The 22,913-nt window shown below is 54.5% G+C and overlaps 1 protein-coding gene across 7 annotated transcripts; it reads left to right on the forward strand.

Annotated features, from left to right (window-relative positions):
* Positions 1 to 555: 555 nt before the first annotated feature.
* On the forward strand, positions 556 to 20,960 carry ZNF385A (zinc finger protein 385A). 7 transcript variants are annotated; one of them, XM_064284110.1, is made up of 8 exons: positions 556 to 629; positions 7,142 to 7,278; positions 15,037 to 15,147; positions 16,807 to 16,969; positions 18,883 to 19,125; positions 19,482 to 19,651; positions 20,059 to 20,154; positions 20,304 to 20,960. In XM_064284110.1, exons 1-8 carry the CDS (start codon positions 620 to 622, stop codon positions 20,532 to 20,534), a joined length of 1,161 nt encoding a protein of 386 aa, XP_064140180.1. In that variant the 5' UTR covers positions 556 to 619; the 3' UTR covers positions 20,535 to 20,960. The 7 variants fall into 7 exon arrangements, with proteins under 7 accessions (XP_064140180.1, XP_064140179.1, XP_064140185.1 ...); XM_064284109.1 differs by having other exon boundaries at positions 559 to 629; positions 18,877 to 19,125; XM_064284113.1 differs by lacking the exon at positions 556 to 629 and adding an exon at positions 13,424 to 13,496 and having other exon boundaries at positions 7,191 to 7,278; positions 18,877 to 19,125.
* Positions 20,961 to 22,913: the final 1,953 nt, after the last annotated feature.

The raw sequence follows: 22,913 nt of genomic DNA on the forward strand, positions 1-22,913 counted from the left end.
CTAAGGACCCTGGTATTCAGATTCCAGCACCAGAAATCAACCTAGGAGCCAACTTCAGCCCCTTATTTCACCTCTGAGACCTAGCCCTCAGGCTTCCTGCTCCAAAGCCAGAGAAACAAACTGGGATTGCCCCCCCCATCACTCCGGAGGGGACCCTGGTGTCCCAGCCCAACCCAGGCCCCATTCTTCTCCAAACTACTAAGGCAACCCCTCACCCTATATCAGCCTAGGACCAGACTTCCCACCCTCAGACTCAGCCCTTCGGGACCCAGGAATCTTAGTTTCCAGCTTCCTTCATCACCTCACACCATCTTCTGGATGTCTTGTTTTCCCCAGCCCAGACTGCAGTGACACAGTAAATCCAGGAGACCCAGGGGCAGCAAGTAGAAGAGCGGGAGGAAATGGAAGGGGTCCAGAAGCCGCCAGGACGCCGGGCCCTGGAGCCCTGGGTGCCCGGGTCCCCCCCCCCCTTCCCGTCTTCACCTGCTGCGGGCCCCGCCCCCGCTCCGCCTGGGCCGGCCTCTGCTCCTCCCCTGACTCCTCCCCCCGCACCCCCAGCCCAGCCAGAACGGCCCCCGGGACAGAGCGACGCGGAACCCGGGGCACCTGGGTCCCCAACATGATCCTCGGTGAGTGGGCTCTGCGGCTCCAACCTCCAGGTTACTGGGTCCCCCTCAGTGGGTCACCCCCCCCCAACCTCCCGGCACCGCGGTGACTGCAGCCGCCAGTCAGCGACCGGTTCCCCCTCCCCCTTCATCTGGCTCCACATCTGGGGTCCCCGAGTCCCCTCTTCCCCAGGCTGCCGCTTCTCCCAGTAATCTAGGGAGTGGTAAAGGGGGAAGCAGAGATGAGTGAGACCCCCGCCCCATAATGAGATATCTCATATTCATGAGGCTCATGAATATTATATGAGCCTACAAGAGACTAGGGGAGGGGGGCTGGTCCTGGCCTGGTGGAGTTGGGGGAGAGGATCTGACCCGTCCTTCCCCCACTCTCAGTTTAAACACTCCGACATCCTTCTGGGCCTAGGATACAGGGAGAGGAGGAAGCGGGGGGGGGGGGAGATGGTGGGTGTAGGGTCTGGAGATAAGGGGGCTGGGGAGAATAGGGGGTGGGAAACTGTCCATCCCAGAGCCCCTGCGGCTCAGATCCTGCCTCCGCAGCCATCCTGCCCCAACACGCTGGGACCTGCCCTCTCCCTCCCTGCTGAGGCTGCCTGGGCCCTTCCTCCCTGTCTTCCTTCTCCCCTGCACCGCTCCCCTCCCCGCCTTGGGCTGGGGGCGCTGGGGGAAAGAAGGGCGATATGGAGAGTAAGGCTGGGGGAAGGGAACTCGTGCTGGGCTCTGACAACCCATCAGCCACAGCCACCCCATCCTTATGACCTACATCGGGAAGGGAGCCCTGGGGGTGGGGGAGGAGAGGGCCTAGCTGCGCGCTGGACTCCGCATCAGCTCCGGCTTCAGGCCTGTGCCCTCCGACCTGCCTCCACAATAGTTCACAGGCTCGCTCTGACCTCTGCCCTCCACCCTGGCTAGGCCGGTTCCTGGACCCTGTTTATAGTGGGAGCCCCCCTATTAGGCCCCAACACCTGTGGTCTCTCCGCCCTCTACTGGGGACACCTGGTTCCAAGCTGGTGCCCCAGGGCTTGACTGGCTCCTGCCCTCATCCCCCGCCAAGTCCCTCTGCTATTTGTGGTCCTCCTTCCCTATTCAGCTCCTTTTCTTTTCTTCTTTCATTGAGCATCCCCCGACCCCCGACTTCCCACAAGTAGTCTCTCTCCCCTTCTGCTTTCCCTCCTCCATCTCTTCTCTCTCCCCCTCTCCTTGCTCTCACCACTTTATGTCTTGCCCCCCTCCACCTGGCACTCAATCATGCCTATTAAATGAATGAATGAATGAATAAGTGAGTGAGTAAAGAAAGGGAGGGAGGGAGGGAGGAGTGGCCAGCTGCCTTCACCTTTCCAAGAATATCTCTAGTAGGGGGAGACACATCCACCCCTGAGTGACCCCCACCAGCACACCTTGGACTCAGGCCCCCAGAGCACAGGCTCCACATTCCTTCAACCTGTGTGATCCCTGCACCCTGGCTCCACCCTGGGCATGGAGCCCCACCCCGGGCACGGAGCCCCAGAGGCAGTGTCATGCTTGCCCAGAACAGGCCTGTATGAGCTGCACATCCCCTAGTCAATAGGTGGTAAGAGAGAACATCAGCGACCTGCTAAAGCCACAAACTGAATGCCTGGATCCAAATTCTCTGCAGTACATTGTAATTAACTCCCCACTTGTGCCAAGCCCACAGAGGACCAGGAAGCCAGGTGGAGAATCCCACACTTTAGCTCTCTTTGAGGAAGCAAAGGAGAGAGGGAGGAAGCTGCCAGCCAGGGCTCGGGACCTACTTACTCTCTGGGCCTGTCCTAAGGTTTTTAGGTTCTGAACACTGCAGACTACTGAGCCCATGTGCATGGTGGCCCTAGAGGGGCCCTAAGCTGGTCCCTGCCCAGATCTAGACTCTGGGCCCCAGGTTTAAGGTGAGGGCTCTCTGCTAAGGTTTCCAGTTCTGAGCCTTTTTATACCCTCTTTTCCAATTGAGTCCCTGGTGTAGTGAGGGTGGGGGCCAGTGAAGGAGACTTTTGCCAGTCAGGTTGGGAAAGATTTCCCAGAGGCCTCCCTGCTCTTCCCTTCCCGTTTGGTCACCTCCTCCCTCTTGGCCCTACCCCCACCCCACCCACATCCACCCTGAGGTTATTAGGGATGATGTTTTGAGTAGTTGTTCATAATCATCCCCTTGTCACTTTCATCTTTGACTTCAAAGCCTTCCCAGCCCTCAGCCTGCCTCCTGCCAACAAGGGGGAAATAGAGGCAGAAGAGGACAGATGTATGCTCTGTCAAGGAAACCAAGATCCAGGGCTTCAGGGCCCTTCCCCTCTTCCCTCATTTTAAGCATTTCCAGGGAGGGAAAAGAGAGAAATTAGAGATGAGATTTCAGCTCAGACTTCATTCCAGTTTCTTCCTTGGCCCTAGATTCTGATCCTCATTTTAACCCCATGCTGACCCTGTGCTTTTTACCAGCTCAGGCCCCTAACACTACTTGCAACCTTAACCCCATACCTCTCTGATCTTAATCTCATCTTGGCCCAGCCTCCAAACCAACACTAACGCACAGCCCTACCCCAACACCTTTCCTGGCTCCCATTCCTACCCAGACACATGCACTCCCAGAGCCAGCTCACAACAGACACTCCGGTTCTTACCACCAGGGCTTGAGGGCTTTACCATTAGAACCCTGCCCCAAGATAGTCAAGGGGCTGGGGCTCCAAACCTGGCCAGAATTTCTGGGGAAAAGACAGTTGGAAAAACAGACCTCAGTGGGACGGAGGGAGCCAGAAGTAGCTTTGTTGTGACGTGGTGCTGGAGGGGAAAGTTGAGTAGGGTCAAAGTGCCTAGGGCTAGGTAGGGCATGAAAATGGACAGATGAACATCCACCCAAGGGGCTTCGAGTTCAGCCCCTCTAAAGTGCATTGGATCTGTCTTTACTAAAGCATTTGGTAATTCCCTCCACAAAGCTGGGTGGGGCTCTATCTGCTGGAGGTAATTACTCTAATGCGCTTCCCTCTGGCGTGCCCTACCCTAGCCTGGCCCCAGCTCCTCCCTGCCCTGCCTGACATGTGGCACAGGCTTGCACGCGCACACATGTGCAAGCGAGCGCTCACATGGGTGTGCGTACACAGACACACCACACCAACTTGCTCTCCACCCCCTCATCCAAACCTGCCCAAAGCCCTAACCTAACCAGATGTCAGAAACCCTGGATTTCCTACATTTCCTGCTTTCCTAGCCCTCCCCATATCCCTGCAGTTTGCCCTCCTTTCTTCAGTCTACCCAGAAAAGTGTAGCGCTTGAAAGCCTTATCTCTGGAGCCAACAGACAGGTTCAAATCCCTCAGTTGCTGTGCGACTTTGGTCAAGTTACGGCCCCTCTCTGGGCTGAGTATCAGCATCTATGAGGACTCATTTACTCAGCAGACATTTATTGAGCTCTCATTGTTGCATGTGAGCACTTTACATGGCTTCGTTCAATCCTCTCAACAACTCTATGAGGCAGTACTTCTACTCTCATTTGAAACTTGAGAGATGAGACTGAGTCTGAGGAACTAGCTAGTCACCAGCTAGTGAATAGTGGAACTACTCACATGGAGACCATGTATGTAAAGTGCCTGGCGTATAGTAAGCCCTCAAAGGCTTCCGAAAGGTCACAGCCTTGAAAATGCTATGCAGCAGTCCTGCTCTGCACACGTGGGGTTGCCATGAGTAGGAATCTACGCAGTGGCAACTAACAACAACAATAAGCCCATAAGCTGCCATCTGCTTCTCTCCCTACCTCAAATCTCAGCGTGGACCCAGGAATCCGGAAGGAGACAAATGAATCTCCAGTTCCCCACCCTGCTTCCTTCCCTGCTTCACCCTCATTTCACCTCTTTCTCCCACTTCCCCTCCTCCCCTCCCTCAGATGAGAGCTCACATCAGTAGAAAAGACAAGTTGCTGGCCATAAAAGAACTGAGCGGCTGCTACCTGTCCGCCACCCTCCCTCCTCTGGAGGAAAAATGAGGACTCGAACCCCAAGAAGTACATAAAACCGGCTCTTCCCCTTCCCCCCACTGACAAAGATTTGGAAGCCTGTGTTCCCTCCTCTGCTTCAAAGTTAGATTAGAGCCCTTTGGGGTGATGTAGGTGAGAAAGAATTTGCTATAGAGGGAGACAGATCTTGATTTAAATCCCAGCTCTGATACTTGCAGGCTGTGAAGTTTTTTAACTTCTCTGAGCATCAGTTTTCTCATCTGTCAAATGGGAAAAACCCTATCAGTTACCTCACAGAATCATAGCTACCTCATAGATTGAGCTATCTCAAGGATTAAAAGTAATAATACTTGAAATTCGTTACCTGGCACATAACAGCTCCTCAATCAAATTTTTTTCTCTTGCTTTTCCTGATTTCATCTCTCTCCTCTGAGGTGGGCGTTTGAGAGGTGGGCACCAAGAGAGTCTAGAGCCAGGGAGAGGGTCAAGGAGCTGAGTGGCAGTCTCTGGTGCCCTAAGGCAGAGCAAGTACCAGCCCCAAACCAGCTGCTGGGGGTGGGTGCTGGGTGCTGGGGACTCTGGGAGTGCTCAAGTTTCTCTCACCATTCCTGATGCCGCTTGGGGCTCGTTAAGGCTGCCCTGGCCTTGTGTGCCAGGCATTGAGGGCAGGGAGGAGCGGGTGCAGAGGGGAGAAGCCATGAGGGGACAGACCAGGAAGAGAGGGTGGTCAAACTGCCTTGTCAGTCTGTCTCTCTCCCTTCTCTCTCCCTTTCTCACTCTCACTAGTCTGTCTTTTGGGCTTTCTACCCTAGTCTCTAGCTCTGTGTCCAGCTTCCAGCAGTGTCTCTTCAATTGTTTTTATATTTCATTTTACTCTCTTCCATTGTTGTCTATCCTTCTTTCTCAGTGTCCCTGTCCCTTTTCTCTGTCACCCACCTATTCCTGTCTCTGTCGGTCTCTCCCATTCTCTCTCACTTCTCTCTCTCCTTCTCTTTCATTCTCCCTTACCCTGCCCTATCCCATCCCAGCTCCAAAGGTGGCAAAAGAGGAGGGAATGGACAAGGCTTCCAGACCCTCAGCTGCCCAAGGGCCAAAGCCAAGCATCCTACTCTTCTCCTTTAGCCCGTAGATGTCTGGCGCCTGAGGCCCCAGTAGTCTTGACCCCTCTCTGCCTCAGGCACCCTGGTCACCCAGTCCTGGCATTGGGTAGAAGAGACAGACCCCTCCAGACCTTCCTGGACCAGCTCCCTGCCCCCAGCTGTGCCTGAGCCCTTCCCAGCCCCTCCCTCTTGCCTCTGATTCCCCTAATCCCTACTCCCCCGCCCTCCCCTCTGCCCCACTTTTCTAGGACTCTGATTGGCTGATTCTACTGACTGGGCTGGAGGGGGCTGGTACAGGAGGGGGCAGGGGGCAGAACCAAGGGAAGGGGAAGCTGTCGGGCCCAGGCCCCTGGGGGGCCAGGGCCAGGCCACTGCCTGGGGGCAGCAGGCAGCAGACACTGAAGGTATGAAAAGGGGAGACACTGTAGGGGAAGCAGAAAAGGATCCTAGGGACCCTGTGCCCCAGTGAGGTCAGAGGAGGATAGGCCAAGCATGCAGCCTCCTGGGTTTGCCTTTGCTCCTGGGAACCCCTGTAGCTGGCAGGGCTTGCTGGAGCAATGAAGGGCAGCCAGCGGGGTCACAGAAGGGAGCTGGGCCAGTGGAAGCTCAGAGGGGTCCTGAGAACCTTTGAGCTGCCGTTTGGAGCCTGGTAGGTTTTCTCCCATGACTCTGGGGGAAGGGGGAGGAGAAGGCTCGAGGAGAGGGTAGTTGAGAGGCTGGCCTGAACTTTCATTTCCTCTTGGGTTTAGACCCAGGCATTCCCCGCCCAGAGACCAGGTTGTGGTTCCTCCTGCAGGGCTGGAGCTGGACACTCCCCATGAACCGAAGGCACAGGGACAGGGGGAAGACTGAGGAAAACTGGGAGAAGGGGCTCTGAGGATGGCCCCAGACAGTCTGCCTCCCAGAGCAAATGCCACCCACTGCCTACCTGCCTCCAGAAGTGTTGACAGTTAATTAAGAATTATGATTGGGCCCAAATCATAACTCTCCGGGGAGCCTGAAGATTCGGCAGCCCCTGTTGAAATCTAGGCCTCAGTATTCTCTGGGCAGTGGTATGAATCACCCACCTGACTCTTTTGAGATCCCCTGGAGGAAAGCAAAACCCAAAGAAGGGAATGGTCAAGGGCTTTGGGTTTCAGAGTCCCACTGGTCCAGCAGGTAGCCTGCAGAGAAGGTCTGTTTTCTTCCTGGGTCTGTCATGCCTTGGGGGAGGGAGGCTGGAGAAGGGGAACTGAAAACCACCCAGAAGGGAGGATGGGTCTTCACCCTCCCCCAGGCCCACGGGGCATCTTGCTCCACTGCTCCGGAGCCAGCAAGCGGGGGGAAGTATGTGTGAGAGTGTGCGTGCACTGGGGGTCACACTGCTGAGTGTGAGGGCCTGGCTGGGGCAAGAGACTGACAGACTTGGGTGGGTCCCCCCCAAGCTTTAATCTTCCTGCCCCACATAATGCTTTCTCTGCCTTTCAGGCAGCCTGAGCCGGGCAGGGCCCCTCCCTCTGCTACGGCAGCCCCCCATCATGCAGCCCCCCCTGGACCTCAAGCAGATCCTACCCTTCCCACTGGAGCCAGCCCCCACCCTCGGCCTCTTCAGTAACTACAGCACTGTGAGTAGCAGCCTGTCGGTCTGTCCCCACCCTCCTGTGACCAGGACCTCTTCTCTTCCTCAGACCCACCCTGTCTGCCCCTCTTCTTATCTCATACCTAATCTCTTACCTCTTCTTATGACTCCATCTCCCCTCAGACCTTGACTTCCAGTCAATCACAAGTATTGCTGCCTATACGGTATACTATTAACAACAATAACAATAATAGCTAATAATTGCTATGGGCCAGACAGGATGCTAAGTGTTTTATATGTATTATCTCATTTAATTATCCAATGAATCAATCTACCATCTAGAGAAGTAATAAGACCTAGATTTGGTGGTAGTGATGGTAGGGAGGTGGGGAGGAATATTAGGACTGAATCCAGAAAGAGAGAATAAGCAGAGGAATAAGCATGCCTGTTTGTAAATTCTAGCTCTCTGTAACCCACATTTGAGTGGGCAGAGTCAATGAGGTAGGACTCAGAGGGCTGCAAAGATGTCTAGATTTAATACAATATGAAATAGGGAGCCACTGTCCATTCTTGAGCAGGAGAGGGGCTTAGTGAGAACAGTGTTTGAGGAAGGTGAGTAGGGCAACTGCCTGGAAGGGAGCAGAAGCTGGAGGAGGATGCCCAGTTAGGAGGCTATCCCAGCAATGCAAGCCTGCAGAGCAGCCTTCAGGGCCAGACTGGGCTGGTGGCAGCGGCAGTGTGAGTGGAAAGGAAGAGAGAATATTAGAGAAATTTCCAAGGAAATACCCACAGGCCATGGTGACCAACTGGTGTTTGGGGGTGCAGGAGAAGAGAAGGGGTGAATAAAGGATGACTCCAGGATTCAGGCCTCTGTGACTGGGAGGAAAAAGCCATCACTGACAGAGTCAGGGTTGGAGGAGGAAGCCAGCCTGGGGTGAGGTTGTTGAGCACACTTTAGGACATGGTGAGTTGGTAGACCAGTAGGACATTGAGCCAAAACTATCTGACAGTTGGAATTTGGTGCCTGGAGCTAAAGGATTGGAGCAACCCAGCTTTATTCAACTCAGATAAATCTACCATCAAACCCACATTCAGCCACAAACATGTATTGAGCATTGACTACATGCTAAGCACTGTAGTAGATGTTTCCATAAATAATCTCATTTAATCTTCACAATAACCCAACAAAGTAGACGTTGTTATTTCTGCTTGACAAGCGGCAAGACAGAAGCTAAGGCTCAGAGGGTTTAGTAATTTATCTAAGTTGACACAGTGTGTGCCTAAGCTAAGATTTGAACCCGCATAGAGTTTGATTCCAAAGAGAATTTTCTTTATACCACAGCTGCTTCCCCAAAACTCCTCCCGAAGAACCCAAACCAACATTTGCATTGCACTTTGGAGTTTACAAAGTGTTTTTTATATCTCAGTTTTTATAACAACCCTATGGGGTAGCTGTTTTTATTATCTTCATTTTATAGATGAAGGACTTTCAGTGGCACAAATGATCTGCTTTTGGCTACTAAACTAAAGGTTGGTGGTTTCAACCACCCAGAGGCACCTTGGAAGAAAGGCCTGGAGATCTACATCCAAAAAGTCACAGCCTTGAAAATCCTATGGAGCAGTTCTAACATACACATACACACACACACACACACACACACGCACACACACGTTGCCATGAGTCCATGAGTCGGACTCATGGCATGTTGCAGGCACTGTGCCCTTGGGGAGTTCGCAGGTTAGTAGGGAAGATAACAAGTTAACAGTTACTCTATAGTATGAGAAGAGCTGTGTCAGGAGCACTTAGTGTGCATGGGAATCCAAGGTGTGTCAAGAAATACCTGATGGAGGTGGTGGTGCCCAAGGGACCAACCAGAGTTAAGCAGGAAAAAAAGAAAGCAAAGGAAAAGGGGATTTAACCTGAAGCAGGTGACATCTGAGTTAGGCTTTGGATAATTATTAGTAGGATTTTAATAAGTGGTCTTAGAGGAGTAGAACATTCCAGACTGAGGCACATAGCATGAGCAAGGGCTAGAAAAGAGCTTTTGGGAAAGTGCAATTGAATGGGCGTGACTGGAGCATAAGGTGCAGGGAACACTTTCCCCCCACCTACATACTTGACTTACACTTACCCTCAGCAACCCCATCATTGTTCCCATTTAGTAGATGAGCAAATACAGGCCCAGAGAGGTTAAGTGAATTGTTCAAGGTCACAAAGCTACTTAGCTGATTCACATGGATAATCCAGGGTTTCTGACTCCATCCAAGGTCCATGGCTCCACTGCCTCTAGGGTGACAAGCTATTTAAAGCCATGAGCATGGATAAGTTTGGAGAGTGCAGTACTTTGTCATCTGACTGGCAGGGTTTGAACTGATGTTCCAGACATACTAGCTGTGTGACCTTAGGAGAGTTTCTTAACCACTCTCGATCTCAATTTTATCAGTTTTAAAATGAAATAGTAATACAGTAGTAATAGTACCAACTCACAAGGTTGTTGTCAGAATCATACATAATATGCCTTTACAGTTCCAGTTCCCATCGAGCCAACTCTGACTCATGGTGACCCCATGTATGTAAAAGTAGAACTGTGCTCCGTAGCATTTTCAGGACTGTGACCTTTCAGAAGCAGATTGCCAGGCCTTTCTTCCAAGGCATCTCTGAGAGGACTCAAATCTTTAACCTTTTGGTAAGCAGCTGAACACATTAACTCATAACGCCTAGCACAAAGTTAATGTTCAATCAATGTTAATTGCTATTATTATTACTATTATTTAAGGGAGGAGCAGAGAGATAAAGGTAGGATGGTCAAGCCCTCAGCTTTGGGGAATAAGCAGAATTAGGCAGTGGGAACAGGAGGAGTTTCCAGCAAAGGAAATGGAAGAGCCAGCGGAGGGAGCAGGGAGGGAACTGGGTTCCTATAGAGTTGGAGATGCCAAGGGAGGGAGCATGGCCGGCTGCATCAATAGTGTCAAACTCTGCAGGGAAATGAGGACTGCAGAAAAGCTGCAGACAGACCTTTGGCAGTATGGTGCAGCAGTTAAGTACATGGCTTTGGAGTCAGGCTGCTCAGGTTTAAATTCAAATCCCAGTTCAGCCACTGACTAGCTTATGACCTTGGGCAAATTATTTAACCTCTCTAAAACTCGGTTTCCTCATCTATAAAATGAAGATAATAATAGTACTTACTTCAGATGACAGTCGTGAAGATTAAATTAGATAACCCATGAAAAGAGCTCAGTATTTTGTCTGGCCCATTCCAGGGGCTCAATCAACATTAGGTGGTGGTAGTATTATTACTCATGTTAGAGTACCTCCCTCCCCGTGGACTGGTACTTTCCCATCTCTTCTACATGCGCAGTTCCTACTTCTTGGACCTTACCCTACATCAGCCTCTCCCCTCATCCTTCTCTCCCTCACTCCACTGCTTCCCTCTGCCCTTGCATGTCCCTCACTGTCTCTCAAAGCCAGCCTCCCTCTAGGTCGAGTCTCCTGCGTCACTTATCTGTCAGCCGTAGGTGGAATGGGAGGGGATGAGACCCAGAGTGGAGAGTGGAAACCCCAGGACCTGTCCGGAGAGGATGTGGAGGTGCCTGGGGAGTGGGCTGCACGGCTCTCCTGCCTCTCATCCTTCAGTGCCGCCCCCACTCAGCCGCCAGAGGGCAGCAAGTACACGAAACGTAGGCTCTTGGGAAGCTTGGCTCTCCGGCAGGTGGCGGGCGAGGGAAGAGGTGGGAAAAGGTTACGGAAGATGTTCCCAGCCTCTGGTCACTTCTACTCTGGACCACCGCCCCCCTCCCCCCGCCCCGCCCCAGCTCCACCATTCAAAGGAGTCTCTGAGCGAGCGGTGCCGGACACATGAGTACCGGATTCAGTTACCCATTTCTAGTGGGGAAAGAGATCGGTAAAACAACACAGGGGCCTTGTGCAGGGGGGCTGGAGAGGGGTCTTTTGGGGACTCGGAAGAGAGGCTGTCAGCTGAAACACGAGAGTCAGGGCGGCAGGGATGAAAGAAAAAGGAACAGTTAGAGCTAAAGAAACAGGGTTGTCCATGAAATTGGTAGAGACACGGGACCCGGGAAGGGACCCCACGGGAGGCAGCCGCGCTCATCTGGTCAATGCCCCCGCCGCCGGGGGGGCAGCGTTTCGCCAGGACAAAGGCTTTCCTGGAAGGAGTGTGTGGACGTGGACACCCCCTCCTCTCCTTTTTCGCCCTGGCCCCCTTCATCCCTCTAGATCTCGGGCTCCCTGTCCCCGCCCCCGTCCTCGGCCCGCCCTCGGGCCCGCCTCCAGGGCGGGCTCCGGCCGCGGCCGGCACCGCCTCCCCTTCTCCGGGCTGGCCGGACCGCAAAGCCCCGAGCCGCCCGGGCAACGAGCGTCGCGTCCCCGGCCTGCCTGGCCCGGCCAGGCTCGGCCCCCACCCCCCCGCCCGGGTCCGCCACCCCCGGGCCATGGAGCCGCGGCCTCCGGGGTCCCACAGGGTAAGCCACCCGGTCCCTCCACTCTCCCTGGCTGCCGCAGCGTCCAACCCCCCCCCCCCCCGCCATCCCCGCCCGCCCCTGCCGGGCTGGCTACCTCTCCCTTCGCCCAGTCCTCTGGCTATGCAGCCCATCCACCACAGCCGTCGCGGCCCCATCCAATCTCTAGGCCCCAGCTGAAGCCCCCAGACTGCTGTCACCATACTGGATACCCCGGCTTCTGCCTCCCAGGTCCCTGGAGTCCCCCAAATCTTTAGACTTCCCACCAGCTCCTACACCTCCCCTCAAACTACCATGGCGCTCAGATCCCTCTTAGCCAGCCCTAACCCCATCTCAGCCTCTCTCCCCTTCCCGGCATCCCTCCCCCACCAGTTTCCACCTGCTCTTTAGACACCCCCTGCCTCCCTGCCTTTCCTATCTCAATCTGTCCTGTCCCTTAGGTCTTCCCATCCCTGAGATTCCACCTCGTGCCCTTTTGCCTTTATTCTGCGGGGTGGGAAAGCGGGGTGGTCAAACAAGGGGAAGTGGGTTCCATCAAATAAAGGGCAGTGGAAGGAAATATAATCATAGCCCCCTGCCCCTCATTGTGCTCTTGGGCTGGTTTCCCCCTTCCTTCCCTCTTGCCCTTCCTGATTAATTTTGCCCCAGCTTCAGGGAGCTAGTCCCCTTCATATTTGCTGTTGGAGGGCAGGTGAGAGGGGACTGTTTTGTGGACCTTCCCAGGCAGTGTCTAGGCTAACATCCCAGGGAAGGGGGTCTGGAGAAGGACAGGCTCTGGGAGATGCCACCCTTCCCCAGGGAGCCCTCATCTAGGTCACTGGGGCCTCCTGACCTTGGCCTGGAGCTGCACTTCAGTGGCTCACATTCCACCTGCGCAGGGATTGGGCCTAGGAGCCCTCACTTTCAGCCTGGTGTCTCCTCAGGTCCTGGAGGACAGGATGAGAAGGACCTGTGTGACTCGGTTGCTGTCCCCTTCCCCAGCCCCACCTCTAGTTGGTATTTATGGACTTGAACTGAGGAGAGGATGTGCAAGAAAGAAGGCTCTCACCCTGGGGGAAAGAGCCTAGCAGCGGGGACCATTCTCAAAGGATGCATGTTGGAATGGTTAACCCAAGAGTCATCCTCAGGGCACTGGGTCCTCAGCCCTGGGGAAGCAGGCTGGGGTCACAGGATGGGGCACTGACAGAAACAGGGACCTCTGCTCTCCCTTCTGTATCCCACTCCTCTCTCCCTACTGTTTCCACCCAGCTTAGGTTTCCTGGCCCAGATTAGGTTTCAGTTTGGGCTGCATTCCCAGCCCTACCCAGCCTGTGAGGAAGCCCAGGAGCTAGGAGAATCCTGGGGCAAAACTAGTGTGTGTGGTGGTGGTTGGGGTGGGGGGGGGCGGGGGTCTTTAGATAGGGAAGACTGAGGTCTGGAGACTGGGAGCTGAGAGCAGCAGTCTGTCTCCCCTTCCTGATTAAAGCTCGTCTCCAGCTTGGTCTATCTTTCTTTCTGCCAAGCACATCATACATTCACACAGATAAACACATAGCTGAAGATTGCACAACCTGACCATTCAGCCCCCAACACAGAAATGTTGATACATAAATGAGGTACATACAGAAAATGACACTCATTCACACTCCACCCATACACAGATTGATCACAGCCTGCCTAGACACACACACACAGACACAGACACACCCATACTTCCCCTGTTTGGTTTTCCTTAGATTTGAGGCGGGCTTCCAGGAAGCTGTTGGGAGTCGAAAAGTGAGCCACTGAGAGGGGCTGCTTCCAGACAAGGTCAGGCCCTTGTCATCAGGCCAGTCATCTGAACCCAGTCATGTTGCCTGCCTCGACTGCCACGACTACCAAGATGGGACAGAGAAGGCGAAGGCCACCGCCTTCACCATGTCACAGGGATGCTAAAGCCCCCTTTCTTAACATTAACCCCAATCACCTGGTGAGACTTGGGAGAAGCAGAGGAGGCTTCCCAGACTCTAACCATCTTCTTCCCCCTGCCACATGTTCCTGTCTCTCATCTGTGTCTTACTGGGAACCCTGAAGACCTGAGCACAGGGAGGGCCTCTGCTGAAGAGCTAAGGACCCCTAGGTGCCGAATGACTATTTTTTACTTGATCCCTCCATCAAGAAGATAAAGTTTCAACTATTTTTTACTTGACCCCTCCATCAAGAAGATAAGGTCTCAACAATCACCCAATCCTCCTCTGCTTCAGCTGCATTCCAGCCTTGCCTCTCCCTGGCCCCCTAGGGACCAGAAGGGAGGAGGCCTGTTCAGGGAGGCAGTTTTCATGCCTTTTAGGCCCATGGCTTCATCCCCTGATAGCAGAAGGCCTCAGAGAAACTCCCATTCTCTCCCTTCCCCATGTGAACTCTTGGCAGGAGAGTGCAAAGACATCTGCTGACCTAGGGTGGTGGCAGAGATGACTTCTAATCCTGCCCAGCCCAACAGCCCTGCCCCCCAAAGCCATGTTGATCTGAGACAGTTCAGCTCTCAGGGCTGCCTCAGGCCGGACTAGCTATTTAGGTCCTCCACTTATTCCCTATTGTTCCATAGAGTCATCTACTCTCTCAGGAGTTATTTTACTCCCTCTAGATAGAAACTGCTGCCTTAAACAGGTTCAGGGAATGAGTTAGGGAGACATGGGGCCCAGAGATGGGAAGCTGGGAACATCTGTCTCTTGGGACCAGAGGCTGGGCTTGGCCTACAGTCTTGCCCCAGAGGGGACCAAAAACGTTCAAAGAGAGTCTCTCACCTGGATGCCCTAGGATCTGGGGGTGCTTTGGGACTTCACATCAGTAGGCCCCTCGTGGATCAGCCTAGCTATAGGAGATAGGTCAGGGTGAGAGAGTTGTATCTTCATGATATGACAGACCAGGTCAGGAATCTCAGGTTCAAGTCCCAGTTCTACTAACTCACAGTGTGATTTTGGGCAAATCACTTCTAAAAAAAACCAAACCAAACCCATCGCCAAAGAGTGGATTCTGACATATAGCGACCCTATAGGGCAGAGTAGAACTGCCCTGTAGAGTTTCCAAGGAGCACCTGGTGGATTTGAACTGCCAGATTTTTAGCTAGCAGCCATAGCGCTTAGCCACTATGCCACCGGGGTTTCCAAAAACCACTTCTAGTTTCTGTCCATCAGGTGCCTTTCAGTGCTGTGACAATTGGAGCAGGATGGAATCAGGGGACTGAGGCTCAGAGCCCTTAGATATATTGAGCAGGTTTAAGGACCTTGGTTCAACCCAGATGCTGCCAGTAGGGGGATGATTGACATGTGTCCAGGCTGGGATCCTGGCTTATCCCAGCATGCCTCCACAGATGGACCCTGTACAGAAGGCTGTGCTGTCCCATACTTTTGGGGGACCCTTGCTGAAGACCAAGCGGCCCATCATTTCCTGTAATGTCTGTCAGATCCGCTTCAATTCTCAGGTAAGAAGCCCAGCTGCTCATCCACCCAGTGGGTGGGGCTGAGGCAGCCAGAGAACCTTGTGGGAGGGCAGAGGCTAGGAGCTCTGGGTTTGGGGCAGGGGTTTAAGGGGATATTAAGGGAAGAGTAGGGAATGGGGATACTACAGGAGGGGCAGAGGCTGGTGAAAGCACTTGAGAGGGGCAAGAGACTGCTGTTTATGTTGATGTGAAATAGACCAGGTCCTCTCAGGCTGACCCTCTTCCTTCCTTAGGGGCTGGGGCATCCCTGGGTCAGAGCTTCTTGGAACAGAGGTGTCCACTAGCATCTGGGTGGGAGTGTGGCCTATGGCCCACTCAGTGGTCCTTGGGCCCAGGGCTGAGTTAGGTCATTGGCTCCCCTGCAGAGCCTGTGTCCTCCTTGGTCTCTCCTAAACTCCTCCCTTGACCCAGCCACTTCCCTTTAATCTTCTGGCTTCCTCCTCTCTCCACCCCATCTCTACTCCTTCCAAATCACACACAAGGCCTGGTCCCTACTCCCCTCCCATGGGGCTCTTCCATGGGGAGAAGCCACCCAAAACCCAGGTGTCTGACCTCTCAGATTTCCTCCTTTTGAGGCTTCATTGAAACTTCTGTGTGAGTCTAGAAGGGGCTTTATGGGAGGGTACATGCTCTAAGAGCTTTTGAAGAAAAACAGCAGAGCCTCATTCTGCTGAGTAGGGGGAAATACAGCATGTTCTGTTTCCCTACCCAGTCTACACTCCCTCCCCCCAGTGCTGCTGGTCTCTGCACACCACCACCCCACCCATGGGCTGTCAGTCTTCTTTTCCTGCCTACCCGTGTCTGGTGACCTTGGGGCTCCAGAATTGTATGCTTTTAGCAGGGGTGCACATGAGGGTGGAGGAAGGGGAGAGGTAGAGCCAGGGTCCACCTAACATCAGGCCACCCCTTTAGCTCAGACCACAGGCATTCCCTCTCCCAGCTAGTGGAGGGTAGAAGTTTGGAAGTGTCTGGGAGAGGGGTGGTAGCAAATAACCCTCCCCTCTTTTTGCGTTCCCTTTCCTTCCCCCACCAAGTGGCTCTGTTTTGACAGCTGTCTCTGCTGCTGTCTCTGTCTCCAGAGCTGGGCTTGGGGCCAGGGTCCTCCAGGGTGTCTGCAGAGGCTTCAGGGAAAATGAGACCCAGGAGGGAGTAGTCACAGTAGAGCCCAGGCATTGGAGCTCATGGGACTCCCAGTCTGAGGGTAGAAGCAGCAAAGGCTGGATCCTAGGGACAAGGGACACAGGCACATAAGGCCTAGGGTCTGAGAGAATGCTGGCTGACTGGATTGCTAGGCCCCTCCCAGTTTAGGATTCTACCAGAGAGATGCAGTCCCCCTTCCTTACCTCAGGACTAGGAGGGGTCCTGAGTCAGCATCCAGGCCCCGGGTATGGTGGTAGGGTAGGGCCTGGGCTAGGTGGGGACCCAGGGTCCTAGCAACTGAAGCTGGAGAAGCTGATTAGCCTCAGGAATAACCAAGGCTCCTTGGCATGGGGCTTCACATCTCGCTGGTATAGGGAGAGACTTACTACAGCCTGCTGAGACCACCCCTGAGCTGGGCCTGAAGGTGGGAGGGAACTCTGTGGGGAGAAGGTTCAGAAGAAAGGTGATTTCAGATTCTATTTTATTCCCCCATCCCCAAAGAGCCAGGCTGAGGCGCACTACAAGGGCAATCGCCATGCCCGGCGAGTAAAAGGCATTGAGGCTGCCAAGACCCGAAGCAGGGAGCCTGGCATCCGGGAACCTGGAGATCCAGCTCCCCCAGGCAGCAACCCCCCAAATGGAGATGGCGTAGCACCCCATCCAGGTGTGTCTGACTCCTTCCACATTTTTCAACTGGTCTCTGTCTTCTCTGTTCCCTCTTCACATCCCAGAACTTCCCTCTGCTCCCATCTCTCTTTCTCAGTCCCTACTCCACCCCCACCTAAGGTGAGTCCTGGAGCCAAGCACAGTGATTAAAAAATCCATCCCGTACCCCCACCCCCACCCCAGCTCCTCTCAACAAAGTTTCAGCTGTCTGTCCTCCTTATTGCCCAGTGACTCACAGAGGGGCTAGGGTGAGGCCATCTGGCAAATCTTCCCAATAAAAGGGGAACCATCAAATCCAGGGAGAGGCCCCTTCATCCTGGGGAGAGTTGCTGGTGAAGGAGTCAGGATAAGTGAGTGCCTGCCCCACTGGGGCTTCCCTCAGGGAAGAGAGAAAATCCAGGAAACTCAAGGACCTCCTGGATGATCTTGGGTAGATCTTTTGACTTCTCTGGACCAGAGTTTTGTCTTCTGGAAAGTAAGGGGATGAGACTTTAAGATCTTGGAAGTCTTTTTCAGGTTTACCAAAAGAAGTTCTGAGATTTTCTCCCTCATGGCTGGTGGCCATCTTCATCTATACTCTGAGCCAAGAAACTGGGCAGAAGGAATATTGAGATAGGAAGATATGAGCCACCTCCCCATCCTTGGATTACCACATCAGATGTCGGTCATGATCAACTCCAGAGAGATCCAGCATCCCCATTTTCCCACTTATCCTTGCCTGTCCTCCCTGCCCCACCCTAAGTAAAATGAGAAACAAGCCTCCACACCACGAGCTTAGGAGTCAGGCCCCAGCCACTCTCATAACACATACTCGGAGCTGCCCTCAGGGACACTCAGGTAGGGCTGTAGAGCTGAGTTCTAATTGTGATCTGGCAGCTTCTTAGCCCCATCATCTTGGGTTAGCTCATTAACATCTCTGTAAAATGGGGGTGATGATGAAGACAATGATGTTGACAGGTGACGTGTATTGAATAGCACTGTTCTAGGTGCTTTATGCACATTACCTCATAAAGTTCCTACAGTATCTCTCTGAGAAGATAGCAATATCTGCCTTGCTTTCATAAACCATGAAGTCCTGTCCTGAGGAAGGGTGTGTGGATTACAATTGAGGTGGAGGCTGTCAGAAATGAGTAAGAGAAATAAGGGGAAAAGATCACAAGATGGTCAAGTAAATGAATACCTATAGGGGTCAGGAGTTCCCTCCAACCAGCTCTCCACTCCCACTGCTGGCCTCTCCACGACCCCCTCCCCATGACCCGGAAACTGGATCGGATCGTCTGCTGGAGCAGAGAATGGGAGTGAGTGCTAGAGTTTCCCCTGTTCAGAGGCCAGAACCCAGCGCTGAGGCCTGGGGCCTGTGCATCTTTAATTGAGCCATGAATTATAGAGTAGCCTGCATCCCTGTTCCTTCCCTCCCTAGTTCTGCTGTTTCTGTTTCCCTTTGGCCATGTCTGTGTCTGTCTCTCCTGGCCTCTCCTCACACTGCCTTTGCCTCTTCCTAGGGCTCTTTGGCATGCCTCCCTGGGGGCTGGGCAGGACTCTGGGAAGGGGCTAGCTGGGCAAGAAGCCCAGCCTGGCTGGCAAGCCATTGAGGGGCAAATCCACGTTCCATGCCTCCCCCCCAGCTGGGCTAGCTGCCAACTTTGCCCTGAAGAGAAGGCCTGTGGGGCTGGACCCCTGGGCCATTCCCAGCTTATGGCGTATGAGCCAGGCATTAGAGTTTCACACCCAGCCTGCAGCAGCTAGACCACATCTGGCTGTAACCCAGGGCATGAGAACATGAATGTTGTCACAGGGTGGGGATTTCTGGGCCCTTGCCCTCCAGGAAATGGGGGTGGGTCTCCGCTACATGAAGAGCCTTCTCCTCCAAAAGCCATCTGGGGTGACCCCATGTTTCTCCCCCAGCAACAGTTTCCACGGAAAATGGAATGGGTCCAGCCCCAGGATCCCCAGAAAAACAGCCTGGTTCCCCATCCCCTCCCAGCGTTCCTGAGACTGGTCGGGGTGCAACCAAGGGTGAAGGGGGGACCCCAGCTCCAGCTTCCCTGCCTGGGGGTAGCAAAGAAGAAGAGGAAAAGGCCAAGCGGCTGCTCTACTGTGCTCTGTGCAAGGTGGCTGTGAATTCCCTGTCCCAGCTTGAGGCTCATAACAAAGGTATTGAATCCTCTGTGCCCACTCACACCCTCCTATCCTTAGCCAGCCTCTTCCCCCTACGTCGTAATTCCCCTGGCTTCCAACATCCCTGGATCCTGTAAGACCTACCAGCCTATCTTCTTCCCCAGTCATCTTCCCCATCCTTAGGCTCTTACTTTCTCAGCTTCCCCTCTACTTACCTCTTTTACCTGTCCCCATGACTGGCCTTGTGTTTGAGAGGGTCCCCAGGGGTTCGGAAAGGCCACTCACTTGATCCCCACCCCCTACATTGTAATGGGGAGTGTAGGTGTTTGAGGCTTAGTAGACCTGGAGAATTTTTCCTTCACCCCTTACTTCCTGCTGTCTGTGGGCTCCAGGTACTAAACACAAGACAATTCTGGAAGCACGAAGTGGGCTAGGCCCTATCAAAGCTTATCCTCGCCTTGGACCCCCCACCCCCGGGGAGCCAGAGGCCCCAGCCCAGGACCGAACCTTCCACTGTGAGATCTGCAATGTCAAGGTCAACTCGGAGGTCCAACTGAAACAGGTGAGTTCAAGGCCTATCCCAGCAAATTCAGAGAGCTCCGCCCTCTAAGGGGAGAGGGAGAACTGGGACCCTGGGTGAGGGTCCTTTTTCAGGGACTTCTTTTTCTCTGGGGGGCAGGGAGCCCTGGTGGTGTAGTGGTTAAGAGTTATGGCTGCTAACCAAAAGGTCAGCAGTTCGAATCCACCAGCGAATCCTTGGAATCTCTATGGGGCAGTTCTACTCTGTCCTATAGGGTCCCTATGAGTTGATATCTACTCAAGGGGCAATGGGTTTGGCGGGGAGAGTGTTAACAAAGGGGACGGGGCCCAAGGGCTTGCAGGCGTGGTTATCGCTGCTATGGCCCTGCCCCCTCGCGGTTGCTTTTTTCCCAGTGGCTTATTCACCCCTGCACCCACTCACCCCCGCAGCACATCTCCAGCCGGCGGCACCGAGATGGCGTGGCCGGGAAACCCAACCCGCTTCTGAGCCGTCACAAGAAGCCTAGGGGCGCAGGAGAGCTGGCGGTGAGGCCTGGTGGGGGGAATTCGGAGATGGGAACACCAGGGCGGGAAGAAGGGGCCATGGGCCACGTCTGGGGAAGGTAAGGTTTGGAGGATCGCCGGATGATCTCTCTTTCTCTTGTCTCTCTCCTCTCTCCTCCGGCCCCCTGCAGGGCACGCTGAGTTTCTCCAAGGAGCTGCCCAAGTCCCTGGCCGGCGGTCTGCTCCCCAGCCCTCTAGCGGTGGCTGCGGTGATGGCGGCGGCAGCAGGCTCCCCACTGTCCCTGCGCCCGGCCCCAGCCGCACCTCTTCTCCAGGGACCGCCGATCACGCACCCCCTGCTCCACCCGGCCCCCGGGCCCATCCGAACTGCGCACGGACCCATCCTGTTCTCCCCCTACTGACCTCAACCCTGAACCTCCTCCCACTCTATCCCCCACCTCCAGCCGGGACCCAGGCCTCCGGGCTCCCAGCCCGCCCTTCCTCCTGGCACTCCCTGAATGATCTCTCTCCTTCCCCCCCACCCCGAGGTACGGGGTTCCAGGAATGGGGAGGGGTAGTGGGGGAGGGGGGCTTCAGAAGGGGGGGATACCCCAGATCTCAGGGAACCCCGCCCCCTGCCCTTCCTTCTCCCCTGAAAAGGGGGGGCCGTCTCACCCTCGACCCCCCTTGGAGACACCCCCCCCAAAAGCCATGTCCATCCAGCCCTTCCCCCTCAAACCTAGCACAAAACGGGGTTCACAAGCCATGGTCGGGGTCCAGGGGGCAGAAATGGATTTTCTTGGCAATAAGCGGACTCTGGAACTCCGGCCCTCTACCCCCAAACTGAAGCGCTTCCGTGAACACCCCCGTCCTCCGCAGGGGGAGGGGAGCAGGCGGGATCCTGGGTCCCTCATAAGCACTTTGGTTTTACCGCCTGCGACCTCACTGTGCCCGCACCATGCCCCAGCCCCAGGTCTAGCCCGGCACATTGCAGGGGCAGCACTTGGGGGCATCTCTGGCACTTGGGTGGGACCAAGGAGATGCCTCCGTACACCCTTCCCTCGCCTTCTTCCTCCCCACTCCGGGTTCCATTCTTTTCACCAGCACCCATCGCCCAAGGGGTACCGAGGGGGGCAAGGGGTGTCCAGTCCAAGCCCACCCCCGCCTCGCCTTCCGCAAAACTGTGAGCAAAAAGCAATAGAAGCCTCGCCCCCGCCCCTCCCCTTTCCGCAGGATTGGCCGAGTCTGTAGCCTCCCCCGCCCCAGATCCTAGACCTCATGGCCGTCCCCACCCACCAGACACCTCCACTGCACAACTGGGGCGGGGGCATGACTCCCCCTCTCTGTGATTTCCGTAACGTCAACCCTTCCAGCAGCCGACCCGGAGAGGGTCTTCCCCTCCCCCATCACTTCTTTCTGCTTGAAAATGTAGCAGCCCCAGCCCTCCGTTCTCCGTCCTTCTCTTTCCCTCTCCCTGACAATAAAGTCTGGATTCGTTCTGCCCTCCGCCCCCCAGACTCATACTCTCAGTTTTTTCTGCTGTTTTGGGAGCCATTCGATCGATTGGGGGTTTTTATATGTATGGTGAGGGTGACCGGTACACAGGAAAGACGGCCGGAAGGAGGAGGGGGACGGGAAAACGTGGGTGAGAAGAAGCACGGTACTACCGGGGCTACGCAAAGCAAGCAGAGGCATCCGAACTCATCTCCCCCCACTCCCTCCCAGCTCAAGTGTAGACGAGGCCCCCGGGAGTCCTTTCGAGCCAGTGCCTCGGACTGCACCGGCGGCAGCTGAGAATATGCCGCAACTCCACTAGGCGGCGCCAAAGACATGGAAACAGAGTCTCCCTAGACCAAGACGCACCGGTGGTGTATCTCGCTATTCTAGGAAGACATGGCTAGACCCAGTCTCAGACAAAGGAAAGAATCCAGGCTTTTGTGCCTCTGGTGGGAAACCCACCCCAGAAAGATGCAAGGCATGGGAGGAAATGGGGACGAGGACTGGGAATCTGAGCTCTAGACTCTTCTCAGACCCACATAAATAGTGACCATGGGTCAGTCCCTTACCCTTTCTGGTCCTCAGTTTCACCTACAAAATAAGTAGGTTTGGGTGGAAGGTCTAAAGGATCACTGAGCCCCATATATACTGCAAGATTAAAGAACTGAGACAGTGCCATTTACAGACATCTGTAACTGCCCCTCTAGCCCCCTAAATGGTCTACAGGAAAAGGGATCACGCTTTGCTCAGCTGCCTCTCACAGAGTGTGTGGCAGAAGGGGTCTTCTCTTTATCCCCAGAATTCAGTTCAACCACACATTATCAGGAGCCACCAGTAACCCTGTGACCTCCTCCCCCAGCCCTACTGATTGGCCGGAAGTTCAGCCCAGCCGAAAAAGCCCAGACCAGAACCCAGCATCTCTGTGGGGTCCTCCTGACTTGTATCAGCTTTACTCACTTCCCCCTGTCTACCCACTTCCCAGTATTGCAGAAGAAAGGGGGAGGGGGGTGGGATGGTGACTGTTAAAGAGGAAGGAGAGGGGAATAAGGGGCCCCTTGGGTTTGGGTTTACTAGTTATGAGGTTGGGTGTGGGGGTTTACTGTAGGTTCGGAAATGGAACCCTAAAAAAGAGTTTGGTGATTTTTTTCAGCTGGATGTAGCTCAAAACAAATCAGGGACTGCAGATCCAGAAGGATGAGAAGCAAGAGTGACCCTACAGGAGAGTGGGCGGGGTCACACATGGGGAGAAGGATACCAGCTGGAAGATTCTGGGGTTAGTGGGACTGGGATACTAGCATGCCCCC

The sequence above is a fragment of the Loxodonta africana genome, chromosome 4 (genome assembly GCF_030014295.1).
Source record: "Loxodonta africana isolate mLoxAfr1 chromosome 4, mLoxAfr1.hap2, whole genome shotgun sequence".
NCBI lineage: Eukaryota > Metazoa > Chordata > Mammalia > Proboscidea > Elephantidae > Loxodonta > Loxodonta africana.